The following is a 26,054-nucleotide window of genomic DNA, read 5'->3' on the forward strand; positions in this document are numbered from 1 at the left end:
TGGTGAAGTGTATGTGAAAGGTAGGACATGCCCTGATGTGTGTGGCATGTCCTGATAGTTAAATACTGCCAATTTCGTTTTTCAATATTAAAAGGCTATCTGGCCCATAGGAAAGCATGGGAGTTAATTTATAACATCTCATAAATATAACTTCCCATTGGGATCAGATGGAAAAATAAAGTTTAGTATGCCTGAACTCAGAATCTAAATATGCATATTTTAGTAAAGGTGATTTTTACATTCAGTGTTTGAAAATACCACTTTGAGAAAGTAGGTATTTTCTTGCTCAGCCATCGTATGTGCCTCTGCTAGGATGTGTATAGACTGTCTGGCTTAGGAATGATAGGGGTTGGGGAGGTGCATTCTCTCAGATGGCCAGCGGGGGTTAATGTGTGTCCTGCCTTTCCTGAATGAGTCAGGGCTGGGCTGAATAGGCCTGGGCTGCATTCAGAGTACTGAGAGGAGATTTCCCTTGCACCTGAATAGGCCCTGTAATCCTCTGACAATGCTGTCTCCCCCACCTGCCAGGAAGCTGCACCAGAGAGGAGGGAACTGGTTCTGGCTGGGCACAGACTCTCTGCCGGAGAGGACAAAGGATTTTGAGCTATCAAAAGTGGAGCCCAAACCCCTGAACTTCAGAACTCTTTTGGACCAAGAAGAACGCAAAGAAAAGCTGGAGAAGCTGTGAGGAGGAACTACCACTTTGCTGTGTGCTTTGCTGTGTTGGCCTGCAGCAGCTGCTTCTGCCTTGGGCATTGAAAGGACTGGACTGAACTTTCTGCAATCTACTTTTGTGAGTTTCTCCAAGGGTTTGAGGTAGAGCTTGCCCCCTGTTCAAGAAGTCTCAGGAACAGCAAAAACTTCAAGCTCTCCTGTCCTCGGCACTGGGAACTGTGTGTTTTGTGCAGCAACAGAATAAAAAGCAAACCGACCCTGTCTACGGCGCCGCTTCTGACTCCGTGACCTGAAGGCACTGCAGAGGGCACCGCCGCAATGGCACACCGTGACCCTGGTCTCGCCGGTGACGTCTGCTGACACCGCCACTGATCACACCGCACCACTTCGCACCGCGACCCTGGTCTCACCGACGACGCCATCCGAGGCCGCCACCGAGCCGCTGCCCGCACCGTGACCGGAGGGCATTGCACGCTGCACTTTGCACTGCAGCACCCGACGCCTGCTGACGCCAGTGCTCCTGACTTCAACCGCGAGGAGTTCAATCTGCAACGCATGTGACTTCAAGGGCCCGACGTCTCCTGTACCGACCTCTGGAACCGACGCCTGCGGACATCGTGCTTTCGGAAGCTCAACTAGAGGTCCCCGATGCCCTGCGTTTCTAAAGGTACTGTTTTGCGGGTCTTGCCGACACCGTAGCAGACCCGCAACGCCGCGGTCAACCAGTACTGTTTGGATTTGTTTGTTCACGACGCCTTGATAGCCCCCGGACGGAGCTATCGACATCAAGGAACTGTTTTCAAGGTTATTTCATAACTGAAGATTTCTGAACACTTTATTGATTTTTATCATTTTTGGTCTTTTCTTATGTATATAAAAATATTGGATATTTTTATAAACTGGTGTGGTGTCCTTTTGTAGTGCTTACACTGTATTACTGTTGGTTATGTGCAAATGCTTTACACTCTGCCTCCGAGATAAGCCTGACTGCTTGTGCCAAGCTACCAAGGGGGATGAGCAGGGGTTATTTTAGGAGTGTAACTCCCTTACCCTTGCCAACTAGAGACACCCATTTCTAACACCTAACTGTGCTGTGAGTATGAGGTATCGATTATGCTAATGTGCCTCCCCACCCCATGGAATGGAGTGTCTCCCACCCTTTTATTGACTTCAGAGAGACGTTCAGAGGGATAGGGTTGCCATGCAGGAGACCCATCAGCTTGTCCAGTCCTAGAAAGGAGAGTTCCACTTGGTTGACTGGGTTGTTCCACCCTCCGCAAAGCCAATAATTTAATGCCAGTTCTTGGCGGCATAGATGTTTAGTTGTATATCGACCATTGCCATCCCTCTGTTGAATGTCGAGAGATGGCATTTGGTCATGTTGAAGCAGGCTGGGTTTATTAACCCAAAGAAAGGAGTGGCTTTCCAAAGCTATGCTCGTGAACCAGAATTTCAGGATCTTTAGCTGGAAATTTTAAAGGGTGCACAAGAAACGAGGGAGGACCATCTTTTTTAAAATAAAGACCCATCCTAGCATGTTGAGTGGTAGGGAGAGCCACTGCGAAAGGTCCTTTTTAGGGCTCGGCTGAACGCGCGGAAGCGCGTCTCCGCCGAGAACACTATTGTGGCCGTGTCTGCTTCCCAGGAGACAATCCTGGCCACGCGCATGGCGATTTGAAACTGCCACGTGCACGCGAACGCGCGCTGTGGCCAGGCGCTGTCTCCTGGGAAGCTCGAATCACCACACGAAACACCACACACGCATGCGCATACACACAGACACAAGCGCCCATGCACGCACGCACATACATACATACAGACACCCCCCACACACATACACACACACAAGTGCACCAAGGCCCCCCCCCTCCCCGCCGCCGTCACCGTCGCACACATACATACACACACGAGCATACACACACGAGTGCACCAAGCCCCCCCAGCCCTTTTGAACTTACCTGGCCAATCTCGGGGGACTCTGCTCTCCGCACGCGGCGCGCAACCTCCTGCTGGCGCGGACCCGGGGCTCTCTACCGCTCACAGGAGCCCCGGGCGCGAGACGCATGGACTCTGCCTGCCTCCTCTTCCGGTCCGGACGCGGCCCCGCCTCCGTCACAGGCGACCTTGCCTAACTTCCGTTTTTCCGCTTCTTGTTTTTCACTGCCGCAAGTTCTTTCACAATCTTCGTCAGAACTCATAATGCAAGCAAGATTATGGACTTTGTCAACGCTAACAATTCTTTTTACATCGGTCAGGTCTTGAGGCCACGTGGTGCTGCTTCTCTGTCCGTAATTTGTCTCAGATCTTGTAACCAGCTTATTCAATGAGAAACGCACGCATGTTTCTGTATCTGAAAGCCTCACACATGCTAAGGTTAATTACGGCGTACAATTGTTTGGATACTTTTCGCCATTAATGTGCGGTTTGCAGCCTTAGCTCAGGACAAACCTGACATTTTCAAGCGCCATCCGACGTCGCATCGCCAAACTTTAAAGAAGCTTTTATCACAAATGGCAGCGCACTGATTTATATTTGACACAGCACGGTAGGCGCAGAGATATCTGCACGGATGTTGTAACAGGTCGCCGTGTCTGGCCTAGCCAGAGCGTACGTGCCAACATTTTAGAAGAGGAAATTGGAAGATTTAAAAAAACTGAAAGGTAGAATCTATTTCTCCCATTGACTTCTATTGACGCGGAGGCAATTTGGGGAGAGTCAAAATAAAGAATTTTTGGGTTTATTAATTCCGTAGTCTGACGCCTGAATGTGCAAGTGAAATATATAGATTTGAACAGCAACGGCGGTCACAAACTTAAGGCAAACTTCTTTAATTGTCCATACATTTGGGAAAGTGGTAAAAGTCTGTATTCTGCAAGCTGGTCTCTGCAGGTTGCTCAAGCAGAGGATGGAAGGGGGCGTTGGGGGGAGCGGGGGAGGGAGAGCTCCGGTCACGGCAGACTCCAATTTGTGAGGGTCATTGCAATCTGTGCCGTGTAGATGTTGTTGATTTTTATTTTAATACTAATGTTCGGCCCTGTAGGTGTTCTAATGCTTCCGTCATGTTTCGTATTTAGCTTTATAGCAAGATACGATACATGATGAAAAGTACATTAACTGTTCATTGAGGTTGCTCTAAGGGGCTTTATGGCGGATGTGTTACAGCACTGTATGCAGTAGTCGTTAGTTCTTGCTGCTGGTGTAAAGACTAATTACTTTACTACTGTTTATATTAATGTTTGGGAGGTGTTTAGGACCACTCAAACCCTGGGATGAACGAGCAGAAGACAACAGAGAGCAGTTTTCGTGTGTGGCGCACACTGCTGCTCAGAGGTTACGGACTGGTGCCGTATGCCAAAGTCCAAAGCTGAGCAAGCACCTCTCACTGCCTGTCCCTGCCCTCCCAGCTCCGCTCACTGCCTGTCCCTGCGCACCGAGCTCCTCTCACCGCCTGTCCTTGCGCACCCAGCTCCTCTCGCCGAGTACTCTGGGTTTCACCAGCACTTTTATTCAAAATCTCCATAAGTTCAGACAAAATGTTGACGGGGAACTCCTGATAAATATCCTCAGTTTTGCTTTGGAAGAAGTTTGCCAGCTGATTACTCATCATTTGCGACTGGGGATTCATAGACCCACTGATAATAGAGAACAGCTTATTGATCACAGCAAACAGCTCCTTAATGCATTTTTTTGTAACCCGAATCTCATAAGTAAAAAACCTAGATTTTCCCGTAAAAATCTTTATTTCATATTCTCTTATAGCTGTTTCGACTTACCTAGACTAAATCACCTATTTCGTCTCCCTATTCAATTGCCTTGTAAACTTGCAAGTTGCGTTGTCTGATGGACCTCTCTGAGAAAATCAGAAATTAATTTCAGATGGTTTACTATTCTAGTAGATGTATGTGGGAGAGAAACTCTTGAGCAGACCAATAGCCATAGGTATAGAGTGTTCAAATGGTTCATATTTTCTCTCCACGTTTTATGAAACACATTTGGCCTTGGTGTGGAGGAGTGTGGCTCATTGGTTAGAGCGGCAGACCCTGATGCAGAGTTCTGGCAAGTAACAATGCTAATAGCTCTAACTTTTGCAATGCCGAGACCGTTGCATTGTAAATGCTTGTTCATTTTGGTAAAAAGTGGGGTACGATTCAGGTGCCATTCAATCTTGGGCTCCAGAGCTATGGGCATGCCTAAATATATAAGGCAACATATAGGTATAGAGCCTTGCCCCAAGACAAATTCGGAGTCGCCATGGTCCTGCAGCAGGAGGGATTTGCTTTAGTTTAACCATGTAAACGTTGAACAGCCTGAGGCACAGGGGTTTAGAGAGGTGAGGATTAGTGACAAACACTAGAATGTCGTATGTATAGACAGTAATTTTATCTCGTATACAGCTGCCCAATCCCAGCCAAAAACCTGAGCATCACAGCACACTGTCAGCACTAGCGGCTTGATGGCTTGGGGGAATAGTAATGTAGAAAGAGAGCAGCCTTGGCGGGTCCCCCTCCGATGGGAAAAGGTCCAAAAGAACCCCGTTCACATGGACTCATGCTGTCTGGTGAGCTTACAGAAGCCGTATATGGGAGCAGAACCTCGTGCCGAGTCCCATGTGCCCAAGAACCCCCATCCAGAAAGGACCAGTCAATCAAGCCAAATGCCTTCTCACAGTAGAGGAGTAGCAGGGGGAAGTGGTCTTGGAGTTCTCAGGAGTGGGCTAGTGCTTGCCTAATACAGTGTTGGTTGCTGTGGTCCAGCATGAAGCTGCATTGGTCAGGGTGAACAAGGACATCAATCACCTGAATGAGTTGGAGTGCAAAGAGTTTTGTGAGGATTTTGATCTTGTTTATCAGGGATACAGGGTGGAAGTTTGTGCTCTGGGGCTCTGGGCTATTCCAGTTGGGAATGGCCAATATAGTTGCAGAGTCCAACTCTGGAGAAAGGCCCCAATTTCAAAGGCCTCCTGGTGTAGGACTAGAAGGTGCAGAGTGAGGGCGGCACAGACTTTGTGGTAATATTCAGGGAGAAAGCCGTCAAGGCCAGACGTTTTCCCAGGGTTCATCGCCAGGATAGCCTCTTCAATTTCCTCATGAATCAGAGCCTTCCTTGAGGGGGCAGGTGTAGTGCAGGGAGAGGGATTTCACACAGCAGTGGTGTGTTCTGTTCGCTCTGTAGGCATGGGCGGAGGGCATACAGCTACAAGGAGTAATCCAGGAATATCCTTGCTATCGCCAACAATGTGTGGACCAGCCAGTTTTATGGATCCCGCACCTTCGAAACCAACCTAGATCTCCGGTCGCTGGTGGCCAACCAGTGGAGTAACTTCCCGTTTTTGTCACAGCACTCGTAAACCTGTCTGGTTGTTGCCCACCAGCATTAATGCGCTTCATCAAGGGCCACATGTTTCTGGGAGGGGCAAGCAAGCACCAGCCCGCAACAGGAGTTGTCAGAGTCCTTTCCAAAAGCCTGCCATTTGAGCTGGGTGATTTAATCTTCAAGGGTTGAAATAAGCTGTTATTTGGCCTAGTCATCCGATGAAGGGTTTTACAGTGCCTCTTACAGTGGCTTTGCCTGCCTTCCAGTGCATGTTGGGGGACTTAATGAAGCCATGGATGGTCTAAAAGTAGGCCTCAACCGCGGGGGATAAAAATTCCACACAATGGGGTTCCACAAGGTGCCAAGCATTAAGGTGCCAAATAGGTCTGAGGCTGGCAAGCCATGTTTTTCTTTTTTTAGCCTTTATTTTTCAATTTTATCAGCAGCATAGTTGCATATAAGCATATAATCGAGTGCCATTAGTTCAAGGAAGTATAAAGACTCTCAGGAGGCCCCACGTAACTGTTTCTGAGTCTCCAGGGACTCGACCCACTGCGCAGACAAAAACTCCTGTTACAGTGTAAGATACCTCAGTTATGGGACACCCACCTCGAATGTTTCCTCCCTATCGGTTTCCCCATTTTCGTTATCCTCACCGCCATAAACAGGCTGCAGGCACCAAATGGCTATGGCAAGAAAATGCCAACTTTCTAAAAGTGGCATTTTTTAAATTGTAAATGAACCTCAGACTTCACTTTAAGTTAGGATTCGACTTCACTATAAGTTAGGATTTATCTTTTCAATTCCCTAGAGACCCTAAACATGAACTGGTTACCTGTAGGGGTAAGCAAAATGTTCCGTTCCGCCCGCAGAAGAAGCGGAATTCTGGCCACTTCGCGTTACTCTTTAAAAAGAAATCCAGTACTTGTATAGTGCACAAATTACCCCCGAAGGGGTAACGGCGCTGGGAGCCTTTGGGAAGATTAAGCGAGCTATTGCCCAGAGTTGCATGGTGCTGGGCAGACCCCTGCTGCCGGAGCCCGGGATCGAACCGTGATCCCCAGTGTCCAGCGTCAGTCGCCCTGGCTGCGGTGCCACACCTCTTCCTAACATGGAACCTTTAACATGGAGTTCGGGTCATATTCCGACAATTGCATGGTGGCTGAAGTTTTCTCCCGGTCAGAGGGCCTCCACTGAATAGATTTTCTAAGTAGATATGCTGTCGTTCGAGTAGATTTTTTACTCGAGTGGCAGCAAAATCAATTAGAATGGTCGCGTCCTCTTGCACAAAGCATGGTGCCGTTCACGTTCATTTTCAGCACTGCTCACACTACCGATGCTAAATCGTAGTGCAAGCTGCATATTTTCCTCCCATTGGCATAATTCTGCTGAATCTTGCAGAGTTTTTCTGCAACTCTGTGGAATTCCATGAAGTGAATCTCTGCGAGTTCACCCACCCTTAGTTACCTGTTCCCATTTGGAAATTGTACTTACAAAATGTAATAAGGCAACTCTATTGTAATCCTATGGGAGAGGTAGGCCTTGCAGGAGTGAATAACGAATTTAAGAGTTTTCACTACCAGAACATGTACTTCGTAAAATTGCATTTCCTAAGTTTCAAATATATTGCACCCTGCTCTCTGGGCTGTCTAGGATCTACCCTCAGAGTGACTTATATGTATTAAAAAGGAAGGTTTGGGCCCGGCAAAGGGTTTACTTTGCCAGTTTGAAATGGCAGTTTAAAACTGCACACACACAGGCTGCTATGGCAGACTTGAGACATGTTTAAAGTGCTACTCAAGTGGGTGGCCCACTAGTAGAATTTAATTTACAGGCCCTGGGCATAAGTAGTGCCACTTTACTAGGGTCTTACAAGTAAATTAAATATGCCAGTTCGGTATGTTGCCTAGTTGTAGGGAAAGAGTGCAAGCACTTTAGCAGTGGTAACATCCACAGAAAGTGCACAGAGTCCTAAGGCCGACAACAAGGAATTCAACAGAAATAGGAGGAGGAAAGCAGAATGTCCGGGAATTACTCTGCAAGGTGATGGGGCCCATTCCATCTCTTGGCTCAGACTTCTGTCCCCAACCCAAGGAAAACTCTGTCAATAAGGACAGTAACCAACAGTCAATCGACTGCTGTCAGTGCCAAGATCCAGGCGCCGCGACCAACCACTGTTCTCTGAGGTTTCTCAGAGTGGGGGGGCATTAGCCCCATTTGTTTCTCACTCTATCTCTCACCAGTTCAGTGGTGGTATCCTGAAATGGGCCACTCAATCCGGGGTCTATACCCGGAGGCTGAAAAGGGGGCAGACGCGAGTTCTCCCTTACCTTGCCCCTTCATCTGGGCTTCGGTACCTACCGCTTGAAAGTGGTATCCCCAGAAAACTGAAATATCAGGGTGCCATAGGCGCCTCAGTTCTCCTGGCGCTGGGGGCAAATCATTCCCCAAAATGCAGCCTAGTGCATCTGAGGACTAACTATGATCTTCTTCTGGGTCACCTCCCCACCCCACTCCAGGGTTAGCAAGGACATTGGGCAGACAACGTCTTGCCCATGGGCCTGAGTCACCCTACACACCAGGCTGGTATATTACTCTGGAGAAACCAGCCTTTCCACTATCATTCTCATTCTGGTCCCGGTGTCCTTCAGAGCAGTGGCAGGGATTCTATTCACCTTGACCTGGTGGCAGTGAAGACTCCCACCCTCAGGATCACCAGTCTATCCTCTGAGTTCACCCTCCCCCCCACAACTAAGGGAGATTTGGTCATGATCTATTTCCTCCCCCGGGACTACCTACCGCTAAGGCCATATTGGTCACTCCTGTAGAGGTCCTACTAGTGAATAGCTTCTTTAGACAGACCAAGTCCCCCTGCCTTCGTCCTAGCTGAGGACAATCAAAGCAGTGGGGTTGGAAAGGGATCACCCTGGGCCACCGCCCACCAGAACATCCCTTCTCAGAAGTGGAACCCTTTCCTTCCACCTTGACTCTGCTGGGGAAACCTGAACCACCCTTCTTCGGGTCACTCCCAGGTAACTTCTTCTTGACCCAGGTGCTGAGCCAGTGGTCAGCCTCCTTGGCAAGTTCCATGGGACCAGTCTGTTTACTATCAATCAGGCACATATCTGGAATACAAAGACTGAACATGTGATCTTTTGCAATCAAATTGTAAAGTCCTTGATAATCCTTGACTTCACTGCCCTTCACCCAGCCATCCAGTGACTTGCAAAAGGAATCCACACAATTCACCCAGATCTGATGGGCCAGTTTCTGACTGTCCTATATGTCTCCAGGGAGAGACCATACTTAGTGTCAAGGGCTTTCTTCATGGGTAATACCTCATCCTGTTTCTCTTCTCTAGGGCCAGTACTGTGTCCCTCCCCTCACTAGGGATGTGCTTCCACAGATTGTCCCCCAATACTCTTCAGGGCTCCTGTGCCTCTGTAAAGCAATCTCATAAGCTTCAAACCACTTGTCAATAGTGTCCCCTACATCAAAGTCAGGCACCAGAACTTTAAGAAAATGTACTCTCTGGTCACCGGAGGGCACTGTCAATATGCTGCCACCATCACTGCCAGACCCACCGTGCCCCGCCTTGAGGTCCAGCTCCTTCAGACTCAGTTCATGAGCTAGTAGCATTTTCCTCTTCTCTGTGCTCAGTTTCCTTTCCTTTTCCTCCAGCTGGAGACTAGCCATCTGCAGCCTATACACTTTTTCACCCTTTCTATCCACCAGCTCCTCTGGGGACAGACGATTGCAGGACATGCTGCTCCCTGCACTGGGAGTGATCTCAAATCCTGGGGGTAAGTCATCCCCTCCTCGACAGGCTGCATTCAAAGACCCTCCTGCAGGTCCTGTTCTGATTCCTCCACTCCATCCTCTCCCTCCTGTTCCTCTGCTGATGACTGATGGGCCTCTGCCCATGCCCTCATAGCTGCCTGAAGCCCTGCCCTCCGGGTGCTCCTCTTGGCGGACAGCCCCCTCGCATTGCGAAACTCCTCGAGCTCAGCAATTGTGAAGCTCTGCAAGTTGGCAAGCTCAAATTCTATCCTTGGAGGTGGGGCCAGAGACACAATAGTCAGGTAGAGTAGGAATGGATTTGGAAAAATTAGCACAAAGGGTAATCAGTGAGGATTTACAACTCAAATTGGTCTTAGATATTGTATGGTAGTGTACACAAAATCACTGTATGGCATGGGACAAATACAAGTCCTGATCCTCGCCGCTCATCACCAGTGTGAGACATTGGGTTGTTGGTTGACTGGGGTGTGAGCCCTGGTCAATCACCAACCTCAGTCCTTGTCAGGGTAAGGCACAAGCCAACCCCAAATGTGCTCAACCCTTTGGTAGGTTGACCCTGAGCAGTCTGGAGTAATTGAGAGGCAATGTGTAAAGTATTTTTGCAACACTCCAAACAGTAAAAAAAGTAAAACAAAATCACTATAAAGACTATCACAACAAGTTCGAAAAATAGAGTAAAATATAATCAATAAAGCAACAACAAAAATTGAATCAGTAGAACCGGAGTTATGAATTTTAAAAGATTTTAGCAATAATAGAGCAAAAAAGCAGGAAGCACCAACTAGGGATATCTGGTCACGCTGGACTGGGTGAAAGTCATCCTTTCAGGCTGACCGCGATGGAGCGCAGGTCAGCTAGAGTCACCAGGTTAAGCCTGCTGACGTTTTACCTTCTTAAAACCTGCTAAGAGTCCCGTTCCCATGGAGAGCAAGCTTGGCATCACAGACAGATGAGGCTGGAGCTTTATGTTGGTGGACCACAGGAGCTGTCAATGATGGAGCTTAAGGTTGAATCCCTGAGCGAGTGGCAAGGATGTGGTGCAAACTGGTATCTTTCGTGCTTGAGCAGAGCCCTAAAGCTTGAATACAGCTCTCTGAGCTGCACTAAGGGTCCAGGGCCTGAGGGGCACCACTTGGGGTCAGGAACTCACTTCGGCTGGGTCCAGGGGCTGACGCAAGAGGTTTGGGAGCCTCCTATGTCCCTAAGGTACAGATCAGGAAGTCACTCTGGTGTCCTGAGTTCAGGATTGAAGTTTCAGGCCCAGTTCTCTTCTCATTTAGGGAAGAGAGCAGCAGGTCATCACAACAGAGCAGCAGTCCAGAAAGCTATCTGCAGGGGGTATGCCGCACTTTGTGTGGAGACAAGGCATAGCCTATTCATGTTGAAGTGGGGCTGGGTCCAGCTCCTCTCTCCCATCCTGCGAGAGATAGCCTAACCAGTCCTACCTAAGCTCCCCATCGTGTGTGGCTGTCTAGGAGGAATATACAAAGCCCAAATGCACCCGGTCATGTGACCAGAGAAAGGGTGCAGGCACCAGCTGGCTAAGGCAATAAAATGCCAACTTTATAAAAGTCTCATTTCCAAAATTGTAATTTAAAATCCAACTTCACCTTAAGTTAAGGGTTTTCTTTACAATTCCAGAGACAAAAAACATGGTCTGGTATCTGTCCCCATTTGAGATTGTATACTTCTAAAATGCAAAAGGGTAACTTCAATGTTATCCAACAGGAGAGGTAGGCCTTGCAGTAGTGAAAAAACAAATTTAAGAGTTTTCCACTACAAGGACATGACATGGAAACTTAAAAGCACATGTCCTAATTTTTAAATACATTGCACCCTTCTCTTTAGGCCATCCTGGGCCTACCCTAGGGGTGACTTATGGAAGGTTTGGGTCTGGCAAAGTGTTTACTTTGCCAGGTTGAGATGCACACACACACAGGCTACAATGGCAAGCCTGAGACTTGTTTAAAGTACTTCTGAAGTGAGTGTCACATTCAAGCACTGTAGAAACTTTATTTTTCTGTGTTTCTGTGTTTGATCATTATAGGCAAATGAACAAGGGGAACCGGTTTCAAGACTCCAGTAGGAGATAGTTTTATGGCTACATGAAAAACACTTGCCATTTTTCACCATTTTATGCTTCTTTGAGGGTTTTGGATTATATTGCCTTTAGTCACCAGATTTGGGGTTGCCCTGCCTGACCTTTCCCTTTATTATGTACATCATAAAGTCACAGTTATTGCTTCAGTTCTATAGGTGAAGTGTTATGCTGATAGACTGCACGCAGCATTTGTAGATTCGTATTGACTCAGTACTGGGAAAAGGAAGGGACATGATGCAGTTACTTGTAATCTCTCTTATCTGAGTTGAAAACTCCCATAACACAGTTTTCATGGTCATATCTTCTATTTGTCCATCTGTATCATTGACCAGTTGGTGTTTGTTGGACTTGGCCCTTTTGGTAGGTTCACCCCGGAACTATTTGCGTTTCAGCCTTTTTCTGTAACCTGGTGTTGGTGATTTTAGGCCTCTGCGCACTTTGGCACTGTGGTCCAGTGTAAAGTGCATGCGCGCTCTGTGTATGTGTGGTGAGATGGGCCTGCCCTCCCATAGGAATGCATGGGGGATATGTGTGTCCATGGTAATTCCTGATATGAGAGGAGCTGGAGCTGTGCAGCGTCACGCTGCTGGAAGGGAGAGAGAGAGGGAATCCCCAGCTTAGGGATTCCCCCAGTGACGTAGGCCTTGCGGGTGCCCACCCCGCTGATCTTGGTAATTAGAGCGGGTGCCCAACCCGCTTACCGCCGCCACATATATTTTAATTGCACGGGAGCCCACCCCACAACTTTGCCGTTGTGTGAGTATGTGGGTGCCCACCCCGCTATTACTTTTATTTTATTCTTAAAGTTTAGAGGGAGCCAACCCCTCCGTGATCGAATCCCTGCCGCCGCGAACCGCGGCCTGCCTTGTTGTGGGCGGGGACTGCGGACGGAAGCAGAAAAAGAAGTGAAGCCGGAAGTCAGTGCGGGGCTCCCGTGAGCCTGGGAGAGCCCCAAAGGTACGGTGACGGCAGCGGTGGGGGCCCGAGGCACCTTGCCGGTGCCTGCCCCCACCTCATGAAGAGGAGCCCGGGTCCCCGGAGTGGGCCCGGGTGAAGCACCGAGGTGGCCAAGGACCGCCAACTGCAGCGCTGCGCGGGGCTCCCAAGAGAAAAGGGAAGCCCAGCGAGAGAAGTGCTGCTGCCACCTACAGAAGAGTCCTGTCTCCGCCCCCCAGCTGGTGAGTTTACGAGGGAGTCCGGGTGGGGAGAGGCAGAGTCAGAGCGGCCCCGTCTGGTAGCGGGCCGCTCCAACGACATGGCAAGATGTTTCTAGAGCCTAGATGGCTCCAGCGTTTGGGGGCATATATATTTCCAGAGCCTAGATGACTCCAACCCGGGGCAAAGCTATTTTCAAGGTCCCGTGGTGCCGTGCCCGCATGTTTTATTCCCAGCTGCCCCGAGGCCTAGAGGGCAGCTGCCACAGTTGGCCATAATTATTTAGAGGGCCCAGAGGGGCCCAGGCTTTTTCCCGTGTGGAAGCCCATTGAGTACAGGTGCACAGTGGTGCCCGCGTTTTGGCTGATCCCAGCTGCCCTGCGAGAGCGCAGGCATCTGCAACGTTTTCGGCGCAAGTATTTGAGAGAATCCCTGAGAGGGACTGACGTGGCATAGAGGTACCAGGCCTTCACCAACATTTACAGCTGCGCAGCACTTAGTACCAGCTGCTCCGTTTAGGCCTGCATTTGAGATTCACAGCTGCCCAGCAAGTAGTGGGCAGTTGCTACGTTTAGGTTTGCGCAGTGGCGCACCCTTGACTTTCGCTGCATTGGCAGCGCGCCCTGCCTTTGGGGACACAGGGCATTTGAGCCCCTTTCTGAGATGGCCAGTTGGCCAGGGGGGCTGTTGGGATTGTTATATTTATAGGGCACCAGGCCCTAATATGATGTGGTGCTAGGAAATGTTATGTATGTAGTATGTTTTATGCACCCTGTGTTATACCTCTAAATGTGGTTTATGATTATGAGGTTGTTCTGCATATCATGGTTTATGCTAGTGAGATTATGTTTCACTGTGTGATTTACGCCCCTAATGTGTTATACTTAGGAGGTTAGGGTCTAATGCGTTTAGACTTGTGAGAGGATTGCATAATGTGTTTATGCTGGAGAGGTTGGCCCAGAATGTAATTTGCACCTGATGTGATACTGTGCATAATGTAGTTTATGTTACAGGCTGATGCTAGGTACAGTTATTACCAGTGGTTACTGGTTGTACGTTTATGATCTGTTTTACTGTTAACAAGTTCGCTTTGTGATGGTTCTGACAGTGGTCAGGTGGGCCCCGTCATGTGTAAATAATTCCCTTGTAAATATTGCCCAGTGCCAGTTGGCACAGTGTATATTATGTGTTTACTATCCTAATGTGTTTTGAGAATACAAAGGCTATTTTGGGATATAACCTTGTATGGAGTTCCTTTTGTAGTGTGCCTGGGATGTTGTTACTGTGCGAGTGCTCAAATGCTTTACACATGGCCTCCAGGTTAAGCCTGACTGCTCGTGCCAAGCTACCAAGTGGGTGAGCAGGCGTTCTCTTTGGTGTGTAACTCTCCAGCCCCGACTACAGTGGTGGTCTCTGCCTGGCTTTGACGCAAGCCCCTGCCAAACAGAGATCCCATTTCTAACAGTGTTAGTATATAATTATTTGACAAGCATGAGGTTCCAGGCGAAGGGGTGGATATACTAACAATACTACTTATCAAGTTGGGCCACTGGTCAAGATTGTGTAAATATTAAGAATTCACATGAATAATGTAGGCCAATTATCAGTAATCTCACATTCAATGCCTAATGAGTGAAACAAATGCCTACAATAATGTACTGGCCTCCGGTGATTTTGCCTCAATTGGTAAGGAAACCATCATGCCTAGCACTATGATGGGGGTTATATGTGTGTATAATAGGCACAGCTGAATCTGTAAAGGTTTTGTGATACATCCATTAATGTAAGTTGCATATTGTGGCACTGGTTCAGTCCAGGCAAGTGTCCGCTTTGGATGATGAACATCAGTTTGCACAAGTGGAATCATATGATGTGCTGATCAACTCTTTCATGAGCCCACCTGGCAATGGGTAGCAAAAAGGAAATGTTTTGTGAACAGAGACATACATTTGAGTTCTCAGACAAACAAGTTGACTGACGTTGTTGGGAGGTCTTCGCCATGCGACTGGGCATGCAGTGTTCAATGGAGAGAGGGCCTAGTGTGCCAGTGAGGGAACAATATATCCGACTCAGGATGGTGATGTACCACCTAGTCATATTAATTGGAAGAATATAAAAGGGGCATCAAAATGAACATGCTGTTTTTCATGTAATTGAGGACATTGAATAAAACCAAATAGTATGCAATCTTCTCAGTTTTTTTGTTCCTGGAAATAAGCCTTTTTTTTTAATCATACGTTAACTTATATGTTGCATCCTAAGATGGTAGGTTAAAAAAAACACTTACATTAGTATCAAGGTGATTTGACTTGCAGAAGCACAAGATGTATATTCCCCCTCCCTTCCAGTTTATTGAACAATTTAACCTTTGTCATTGGTGATACATGTAACTCCTAGCTGAGTGAGCTCTTCTTATACTGGAAGTGAAAGAAAATATGGTTTAGTAGCTTGTTCAAGTGCAATATGTTCAGAAGTGCAGACGGAGAGGTCATGCCTGCCTTAAAGTTAACAATGGAAACACAATCCATTAAATATTTAGAGGCACAGGCTTACCACACCAATGAGGGCCTGTCTAAGCAAAATAAAAAGCACTGAAACGTAGTAGAATTCCGGTGGAGTTTACCACTGGCATAAAGAAGGGCATGTAAAAGTTGGCAATCAGAACACGTTTTGTCACGATCGCGGGTGACCGCGAACTACAATTCCTGGCATACTCCGGAAAAGAACTACCTCTCCCGGCATCCTTTGCGGCGCATTGTGCTCCCGCGAGACTGTTGAAAAGGGGAATGGCGGCCGGGGAGCGGTGTCGGTGATTCCGGACCCGATGTGAGAATCGGCCCCTGTGTTCCTGGTACTTGGTGCGGTAAGAGTGCTGTTACCGCGACGCTGAGAGGCTTACTCAGCGGCGGTCTGGATTTTGGATGTTTCTTGATCTATTTTGACTTTGTGGAGGCCGTGCTTAGTGCCTATTCTTGTTTTATGTTTATTACTTGGATTTGTCCCGGTTGGTATTTTCGACCAACGGTGGTGTGACTAAAGTAGCTATCGAACTTTGGATAGTTACTCTTTCGAGGTGCTTCTTTTCTGGTGGTAATTAAGACACTTCGGAAACCCAGCTAAGACGTATTAGTTGTGGGTTTCATCAAGGGATTTTCCATAAGAGCTTGGTGTGGAAGATTAACACTGTGTGTAGATAATATATATATATATGTGTAACATGATATGTGACCTTTCTATTAACAGGGGTTTAGGAGGTGTGGGACACACTCTACCTCTGTGATGTTTAGTGGAGTCATATCTAGGTAGGTGAACAGAGCAGGTGATAATAGGGGGGGGGGTTGTGTAGAGCACTGAGGTATATGTTCCTGTAGATTACTGATGTTCATGTCCGTTCTGTCTCTTTATAGTTGCATCATATCTCACCCTATGTTGCCTCTACACATCCACAAGGCTTTGTCTTTTCTTTTACAGGTATGATCCTCATCGTAGCTTTGATAGAATAGTGTTGTTTATGCATAGGAACCCAGTCTTATGTATGTGTTCTGTTTATGTCTTTCAGATCTCCCTCCCTGCAGTCCCCTTCCTTGCTCTTTCATATTTTCCCCTCACTTAATCCTGTCAACACTCTGTGCCATAAAGGCTATCCAGGTGTTGGCTAGATTTAGAGGTGGGCTTACCTTTCAACAAACCGATCCTGAGGACTAAAACATAACAGAATCACCGACCCACGAATTCTTGTCCTCCCGGTCGGGTTGTGCTGGTATGGCCACTTTAGAGGATGTGATAGAGGCACTGGGCGCGTTACAGTTAGAGGTAGCTGCCTCTCGATTAGAGACCGCAGACCTGAGGGCTCGTGTTGATGGGGTCCAACGCAATCCCTTTGACGCAGGGGGTATGCCTCCGCCTCAACCGGTTGTGGTAGAGATGCCAGTGTCAGTGCCATTGGCTTCACCAGAAAGGTTTAGTGGGGAGTCCGACAAGGTGCAGGTGTTCCTCACCCAGATAGCATTGCACTATTCCTGTAAGCCTAGATCTTTTCCCACAAATCAGGCGAAGGTGGCTTTTCTGATTTCTTATTTAGCGGGCAATGCTGCACAGTGGGCTGTCCCCTTGGTAAACCGTAACGATCCTTTGTTGCATGATTGGGAGGCCTTCAAAACGGAATTTTTGAGGGTGTTCGACAGAAGGGCAGATTCCTATACTTCAGACAGAGAATTATTAGAACTAAGACAAGGAAAAAAGGATCTGGTAACGTATTTGAATGCCTTCAGACGCTTGGTAACGGAAACCACATGGCCTGAAAACAAACAGGCATCTTTGTTTCATCAGGGTTTGAATGATGAACTCAAAGATGTGATCGCACAAATAGACCCCCAGCCTACCACTTGTGAGGGATTGATTAACTTGGCCCTACGTTTAGATCATAGACTGGGGGAAAGGAGATAACCGAAGAAAACCAGTGGCAGAGACACATGCCTCTAAAGAAGCTAGTGCCGGTCCTTCATCCGAGCCCATGGAAATAGGGGCTGTGAGAACAGCCTTGACCCCAGCCGAAAGGGAATCAAGGCGTAAACAGGGCCTTTGTTTATACTGTGGCAAGAAAGGCCACTATGTAAGGGAATGCCCTGTGAAACCTAAATCTAACCGATTCAGGGGTAACCGAGTGGCTGCTGCTGATGCAGAAAAGGCATCGGAAAACTAATAGACTCTAGGAAACAGGAAGGGGTTTCTTGGAGTCCTCAATATGTCCCTTCATTGAGCAAAAAAGAACAGTATGTGACAAATCATCTATACGTGTCCATTGTATTAATGTTGGCTGGGAAAGCGATAGAAACCTCAGCTATGGTGGATTCTGGGGCAACGGGCATGTTCATAGATTATCAAGAGGCTAAACGCCTAGGTATCGTTCTGGTTCAAAGAGAGAGGCCAGAAGAGGTGTATGCGGTGGATGGGAGGAAGCTGAGCATGGGTCCTATTGGTTATGACACTGAAGAACTCGAGGTGAGGTTGGAGGACATGCATGTGGAGATGCTTACTTTTGGTGTGATCAGGGCTCCTCAATATGGCATCATTTTTGGACTGCCTTGGTTGGAGAAACATAACCCCAAGATAGACTGGGACTCGAGAAAGGTGCATATGAGTTCTGAGTATTGTATGCATCATTGTTTCCAGGGAGCAATGAGACCTGCTCAGAGTCTGTTAGGGGGGTCCTGTATCGCCACGGCAGCCGAAAAATGTGTGCAACTCCCTTCTGCATACCAGTCATTTGGCCAAGTGTTTAACGAGGAACAAGCTGAGGTGTTACTGCCACATAGGCAGTACGACTGTCAAATTGATCTGGTCCCGGGTGCATCTATTCCGTGTGGAAGGATTTATGCACTAACAGAACCTGAAAACCTACATCTTAGAGAATATCTGGACAAGTTGTTAGCAGTGGGTTTTATACGCCCATCCAAATCCCCAGCCGCATCGCCTCTTCTTTATCCCTAAAGCGAATGGAGAGCTGCGCGCATGTGTGGACTTTCGCGCATTAAACGCCATTACCATCAAGAATAGGTACCCTTTGCCCTTGATCAGTGTGCTATTAGAACAAGTGAAAAAGGCCACTATCTTCACAAAGCTTGATTTAAAGGGGGCGTATCATCTGGTCCGAATGCGTAGCGGGGATGAATGGAAAACGGCATTTAAAACCAGATATGGACTTTTTGAGTACAGAGTAATGCCCTTCGGACTCTGTAACGCCCCTGCGGCCTTCCAGTACTTTTTAAACGATGTGTTCCGTGACATCTTGGACCGCTATGTGATCGTCTATATAGACGACATACTGGTGTATTCGGAATCGGAGGATCAGCATCACCAACATGTCACCAACGTGCTTACGATTTTGCAGGCTAATCATCTATACTGCAAGATCAGCAAGTGCGATTTTAATGTTCATGTGGTGGAATTTTTGGGAGTAATGCTGAGTCCGGAGGGTCAAGAAATGGCGGAAAGGAAGGTGGCAGCGGTACGGAACTGGCCTGTTCCGACTAGTGTGCGGGACGTTCAGTGCTTCATGGGCTTCGCCAATTTCTATAGGCGTTTTATCAATCAGTTCTCCAGGTTGGTGGCGCCCATCACTCATCTGCTGAAGAAGGGACAAGGGTTTGTGTGGACAGAAGAGGCGCAGTCCGCTTTTTCGTCCCTTAAGGAAGCATTTGTAACGGCCCCTGTGTTGTCACATCCAGACCCAGGCAAGCCTTACATAGTGGAGGCGGACGCCTCGGAGGTGGCGATAGGGGCGGTCTTATCTCAACGCCATTCTGATACGGGTCAGTTACACCCAGTGGCGTATATGTCGCGTAAGTTGAATCCAGCAGAAATAAACTATCATATCGCTGAAAAGGAGTTGTTGGCCATTCGTGACTCTTTTCAGGAATGGCATCACTTTCTGATGGGTGCTCGTCATGTGGTCACTGTTTATTCCGACCATCGGAATCTGCAGTTCATGTCTGCTGCGCGTCATCTGTCTCCTAGACAGCTTAGGTGGATGATGTTTTTCTCCGGATTCAATTTCATCATCACATTCCGCCCGGGAGCAGACAACAGGAAGGCTGACGCTCTCACTCGTCAGTCGTCCTACAATCCGAATGAGGAAAAACCTGAGGCAAGCATAGTGTCTCCGGAAAAAGTGGTGTGTGTGTTACAGCCGGATACCTTTTTGAGGGATGTTCGGCTGGGCGTTGACTCCTTTGTCTGGAAGACGTGGTTGGGTTGTAATCAGGAATGGAGACTGCATGGGGGCCTGCCGATGTTTCGTAACCGGTTACTGGTGCCTACAAGGGCTCTGAGACGGCAGGTATACGTTTGGTGCCATGAATCGCCTAGTGCAGGACATCTGGGTGTGGCCAAAACCCTGGAGCGTGTATTGAGACAGTTCTGGTGGCCCTAAGTAAGACCTGATGTGGGGCGCTGGGTGTCCGCCTGTGCTCAGTGTGCTAGAATGAAATCGGACCACGGCCGTCCGCAAGGGTTGCTGCAGCCCCTACCTACTCCATCGATCCCTTGGGATCGGATATCGGTGGATTTCATCGTCGGCCTTCCAGCAGACAGAGGTTGTACGGCCATTATGGTGGTGGTCGATTACCTGTCCAAGATGGGGCATTTCGTGGCCTGTAAACAAGTACCTTCGGCGGGTCAGCTGGCAGTGCTGTTGATGGTCAATGTGGTGCGGTTGCATGGATTGCCAAGTGTCATTGTATCTGACAGAGGGGCGCAGTTCACAGCTCAGTTCTGGAAGACATGGTGTTCCTCGTTGCATATAGAGTCCGCCCTTTCCACCAGTTTCCACCCGCAAACTGATGGCCAGACTGAGCGGTTGAACCAGACCCTTAAGCAGTACCTAAGATGTTATGTGGACCTTGATAAAGAGAATTGGGTGGATTATTTGTGGCTGGCGGAGGTGGCTTACAATAATGCCACACACGGCTCCACCAAACATACTCCGTTCTACTGTTTGTACGGCAGACACCCTCGATTCCTCCCCTTTGTGCAACCTAAAACTAGCTCCTTGCTTCCTGGAGTGGCTCAAAGGGTGGCACATAATAAGGAGACTTTGGTCACAGTACAAGAACATCTGCGAGCTGTGAAAAGCAAGTATAAGGTTGCGGCGGACAAACGCCGGAGGCAAGGACCTCTAAACTGTGCAGGGGATGAGGTATGGTTGTCTACCAGGAATTTGCGTTTCAAGAAGCACAGTGTGTTCAACCCTAGATACATTGGACCTTATAGGGTGCTGAAACGGGTGAATCCGGTGGCGGTGAAGCTGAAACTCCCTCCTCATCTCCGCGTCCATCCGGTGTTTCATGTTTCTTTGCTGAAGCCATCAAGGTCAAAAAGGCAAGTTTCGTCCTCCGCCTGTATTGGTGCAGGGCGAGGAGGAGTATGTGGTTCGAAGTATTCTGGACTCCCGTTTCAGGAGGAGTAAGCTGTGGTATCTGGTGTCCTGGAAGGGGTATGGGCCGGAAGAGAACTCATGGGAACCTGCCCTGGGTGTTCATGCCCCGCGGTTGGTGTCTGCATTTCATAGGAGATGCCCCTCGAAGCCGGGCCCCTGTCCGCGCGGTTGAGAGAGGGATGTACTGTCACGATCGCGGGTGACCGCGAACTACAATTCCCGGCATACTCCGGGAAAGAACTACCTCTCCCGGCATCCTTTGCGGCGCATTGTGCTCCCGCGCGACTGTTGAAAAGGGGAATGGCGGCCGGGGAGCGGTGTCGGTGATTCCGGACCCGATGTGAGAATCGGCCCCTGTGTTCCTGGTACTTGGTGCGGTAAGAGTGCTGTTACCGCGACGCTGAGAGGCTTACTCAGCGGCGGTCTGGATTTTGGATGTTTCTTGATCTATTTTGACTTTGTGGAGGCCATGCTTAGTGCCTATTCTTGTTTTACGTTTATTACTTGGATTTGTCCCGGTTGGTATTTTCGACCAACGGTGGTGTGACTAAAGTAGCTATCGAACTTTGGATAGTTACTCTTTCGAGGTGCTTCTTTTCTGGTGGTAATTAAGACACTTCGGAAACCCAGCTAGGACGTATTAGTTGTGCGTTTCATCAAGGGATTTTCCATAAGAGCTTGGTGTGGAAGATTAACACTGTGTGTAGATAATATATATATATGTGTAACATGATATGTGACCTTTCTATTAACAGGGGATTAGGAGGTGTGGGACACACTCTACCTCTTTGATGTTTAGTGGAGTCATATCTAGGTAGGTGAACAGAGCAGGTGATAATAGGAGGGGGGGGTTGTGTAGAGCACTGAGGTATATGTTCCTGTAGATTACTGATGTTCATGTCCGTTCTGTCTCTTTATAGTTGCATCATATTTCACCCTACGTTGCCTCTACACATCCACAAGGCTTTGTCTTTTCTTTTACAGGTATGATCCTCATCGTTGCTTTGATAGAATAGTGTTGTTTATGCATAGGAACCCAGTCTTATGTATGTGTTCTGTTTATGTCTTTCAGATCTCCCTCCCTGCAGTCCCCTTCCTTTCCTTCCTTGCTCTTTCATATTTTACCCTCACTTAATCCTGTCAACACTCTGTGCCATAAAGGCTATCCAGGTGTTGGCTAGATTTAGAGGTGGGCTTACCTTTCAACAAACCGATCCTGAGGACTAAAACATAACACGTTTTGCCTCAGTAGCCAATTCATGAGTTGGAAGTCAGTTCAGTAAGGAGTCCATACAACATTTCTTGGTGGTTCAGAAACAAAGTGGGTGCAGGCACATGCAGGACACTTACATTAATGGTAAAGGTGGTATCTTTCATGATTTAAGCCATAAGGGCTATCTGCTGCTGGGTCAGTTTGAAAGGTACCCCACGAGGTCTAAGGCGGCATGGTTACAGTGCTTAATTTGTAAAACAATGAGTGCCGGTGCCAAAAGCTCTGCTCAGAAGCCCTCGGCCGCTGCTAATAAATGTCTGCGCACAGGCACCTCTTTAATCCATTATCAGAAACTTCCTGCCCCTTTATTTTACTTTTGCTTTCTCCCTCTATGAGGGTTTTCCTGTATTTCTCTTACTCCTTTTTCCCCCTTTGTGTGTTTTCGCCCTGTTGCTATCCGAAAATGTTTGATGAGGGAAAAATAAGAGCCAGTCACCAAAAAAAGAGTGCCGCTGGATTCCACTGGCTCAAATTAAGTGCCGGGCATGGATATAGACTTTAAATCACGTATGTGCTCCAGGCATTATTAGGGCAAATTAAAGGGTAAAGACTGTTCTCATTATATTGAGCCATAGAGTCTCTAAGACAACCTTTAAACTAAAATGTAGTGATTCAAAGGTGGCAGTGGCCTACGGTTCACATTTTCAGGCGGCGTTAATGTATAAATGTCAGGTAGGTGTTGAAAAATGTCAGGTTTTATTTCAATTACATTTGAATATCTCCATCAGCCATATGTTAAAGTTGCTTTACACAAAAGGGATTTGTATGGTAATGAGAATGTGCAGAAGATGCAGGCACGCTTCATATTTCGACCTAATATGGGAATATCCAAGGGTGCGTAACATCAGTAGGTAATTAATGGCAAATATCTTAACTATGAGGTAAAAAACAAGTGTAATCTGTGCTTTCTCCACGAAAAAGTATTTGTGAATTGCATAACTTTTTTCCATGAATAAGCTTCTCATATTCACGGAAGTTCATGAGCCAGTCACACCTAAGCCAGGAGTAACACACAACTACCCACAGAAAATACTTTATGAATGGGTAATGGATATCCACCAGTGATTCACAGTTAAGACAGGAATAAGAAATTAATACTCATGGTAAAGCTTTGTGAACCAGCCCTGTAGTCTTTAATTCCCATGATGCCCAAAGAGTAGAGTTTCTCTTGTCCCAGGTGCAAAGATCTGATCCTCTCACCACTTGTATTAGAAAGGATAAGTTGTTCAAGAGACAAACTGCACATCATCAACATTGAATTGACGCCCTCTCCACTTGACTCCCAAATCAATATTAGCATACAACTTTTCTCAATGGCACAGATTTGTCTTACCTCTTTTGCTAACTTATGCCCCAGCTCTGGAGTCAAAGGCTTCTCCTTCACGTCGTTCAATCTGGACAAGGTTTTGGGGTCATCTCGCAGATCAACCTGGCAAAAAGATGTATTAAATGTAAGAAAAGTTTGAGCTATACAAAAAAAGTTCTGAAAAACTATCCACAAGAAAAGTTTTTTAACCGAGGCAGCCCCAATAGTTCTTTCAGACTCATGAGTTGCTGTACCAGTAGATAAGGTGACAGAGCACGCTTTCCATAGCCTAGATCAAAAAAAGATTTAGATTCAAATGTGAGGTCTCCATGCTTCTGAACATCAGGGCCCCGATTTACATTAGTGCGGTTGCTCAAACGAGGCAAAGTAGCACAAACAGAAGGGTTGATCAAAGTTTGAGTGCAAAGGTTGACTTAAGCACAACACCAAATGCTGTTGTGGTGCATAGCACCAACCCCTAATGTTGTATGCAAAGGCAGGAGGGATAGTAGGGTCACAACAGCACAAACACCCCTACATTTCACACACAGTCAAGTCAACTACAGTTACTCAAAGTCTCCTGGCTTTGCATGGAATCCTAGAACCAAATGAAAGCAGCCTCAAACAATGGGCAAAAGGAAAAGCACATGACGTTCCTATTTGTAATACTTGCAATGTCTAGGAAAATGCACACGATGCAATTTTAACTTGTGCAATTGTGCTTAGGTATTGGTAATGGAAGATGTGCTGTGGGTATAAATCTCATACAAGCATCTCCTCACCTACCTTTGCACCATAGCACAGATTAAATCTTATTGTGTTGCCCTAAAAAGCTATTTTTTGCATGAGTGTGGCTGGTGTCATCATTGCCATGTGATGTGTAGTAAAAATGGGCCTGGGCTGTTTATTTGACGTTTGTGCACCGGAAAAAACTGCCAACTATGCTAAACTGACCCGGATTGCGTAGAGAGAAAGAAAACTCCTTTCACACAGGTCCAGGGTCTCTCAAAAAACTGCATATGAAAATAACAAATATCAGGCACTATGTCTCTTTGGAAACCCATTAATGGTCTGAAACATTCCAAGCTGAGGAGTAGTAGAGAGACGGAATTGCAAGGTGAGTAGCACAATGGCTAGCTGAACTAGATCTCTGGATTGGATCCTTCATCACTTAAACTTGCTTCGCCAAAAGGGCTTTTGGCGTTGACAACCTTCACTTCACCTGCAGTGAGTCCCCTTTCTGGGCTCTCCTAGAGGCTGTATTTAAGGCACTGTTGTTCTATAGGGATTGGAGTTGGAACCTCAAGATGATATTAATGATTCAAGTTTGTTGGTCTATTGGGGTTGTCCTAGGATGCTTGTTTCCGGTCCAGGGAGGACCTGGCTTGGCAGTTCGGGCTGGACTGTTCCCATGAGGCACAGGGTCAAGACTGATTTGCATATGGCCAGGTCTAAACTGGGGTGGCATGGAGAGTAAAAGAATGATTGATTTAACCCAGATCTCTTGACTGGGGGTGAATGTTTTGATTTGTTCTGCAATCCATCCATCAATTGTGTTTCTTTTTATCTTCAATGGCCTTGACCCTCCTGACTGCTTGATTGCCCAATTGGCGGTACGTGTCTCGATTTTGCCATTGTTTGTTATCTGTGCTCCCCTTAATCGCCATGGGCAAACGAAAAGCATCCGATAATTCTTTTGGTTTTAGGAAGGAGCCAAATGAGCAAGGTGCCAGGCAGCTGAGTATTGTGCCCCTCAAGTAATTGATGAATTAATCGCTGAAGTCGAGAACATGATTAGTAGCAGGAGACCTGTCCCTGCCACACCTGTACCCAGGAGAGTGAAAACTAAGATCAGTTCTACCGGGGGAAGGACACTGCTTTGGATGACTGTCCATGTTACAAAGACTCCTCTAGACCAGCCATTAATTTGGTGAAAGAGTCAGGACTTGTGGGCACCACCCCTGTACCCATTTCCTCCTCACCTACCATTGCCACTGGTCCTTTATCAATTGTGGCACTGTCTCTTCAAGAGTACCTCACTGCACCCAGTTTCCTATGCCCTTGCTTCCACTGATCCAATGAGGTCTAATACTCAGCAGGGAGCTGGATTGGACCTTTTATATTGTTGACACTGATTGTCCAGATGATAGTAAGAGCCTGCTTGTACATCTTAGAGCTGAACTTAAGTTTGTTAAAGATGGTTTTTCTTTCCTTAAGCAAAAGGGTTTCTGATCTTATTGGAATCAATAATTGTTTACTGGTAAAGGTTAAGGAAAGGGAGCTTTGTTTCAACCACCCCTGTGTTAATGCACCACCCTACCACATAACTGGTTCTTCCGGCCCGGGGCCTTAGTGTTGAATGTACATGGCAATGTGGGATCATCTGCTCTCTCCCACCAAAGTGGCTTGTATGGTTGCCACAGATCTTGCCCCCACCTTCATGCCCGTAGGACAAGGGGTCCCCAACTGAGCAGGAACATCAGCTCTGACAAAA

At 47.4% G+C, this 26,054-nt stretch overlaps 1 protein-coding gene across 1 annotated transcript in view; it reads right to left on the minus strand.

The window, feature by feature from the left end:
* RHOQ (ras homolog family member Q) overlaps window positions 1-26,054 on the minus strand; it is a 203,515-nt gene that overhangs the window by 19,431 nt on the left and 158,030 nt on the right. Inside the window, exon 4 of the mRNA XM_078649667.1 lies at window positions 23,588-23,683. Coding sequence (XP_078505793.1) covers window positions 23,588-23,683 — 96 coding nt within the window. The remainder of the gene's footprint in view (window positions 1-23,587; window positions 23,684-26,054) is intronic.

The sequence above is a fragment of the Lissotriton helveticus genome, chromosome 6 (genome assembly GCF_964261635.1).
Source record: "Lissotriton helveticus chromosome 6, aLisHel1.1, whole genome shotgun sequence".
NCBI lineage: Eukaryota > Metazoa > Chordata > Amphibia > Caudata > Salamandridae > Lissotriton > Lissotriton helveticus.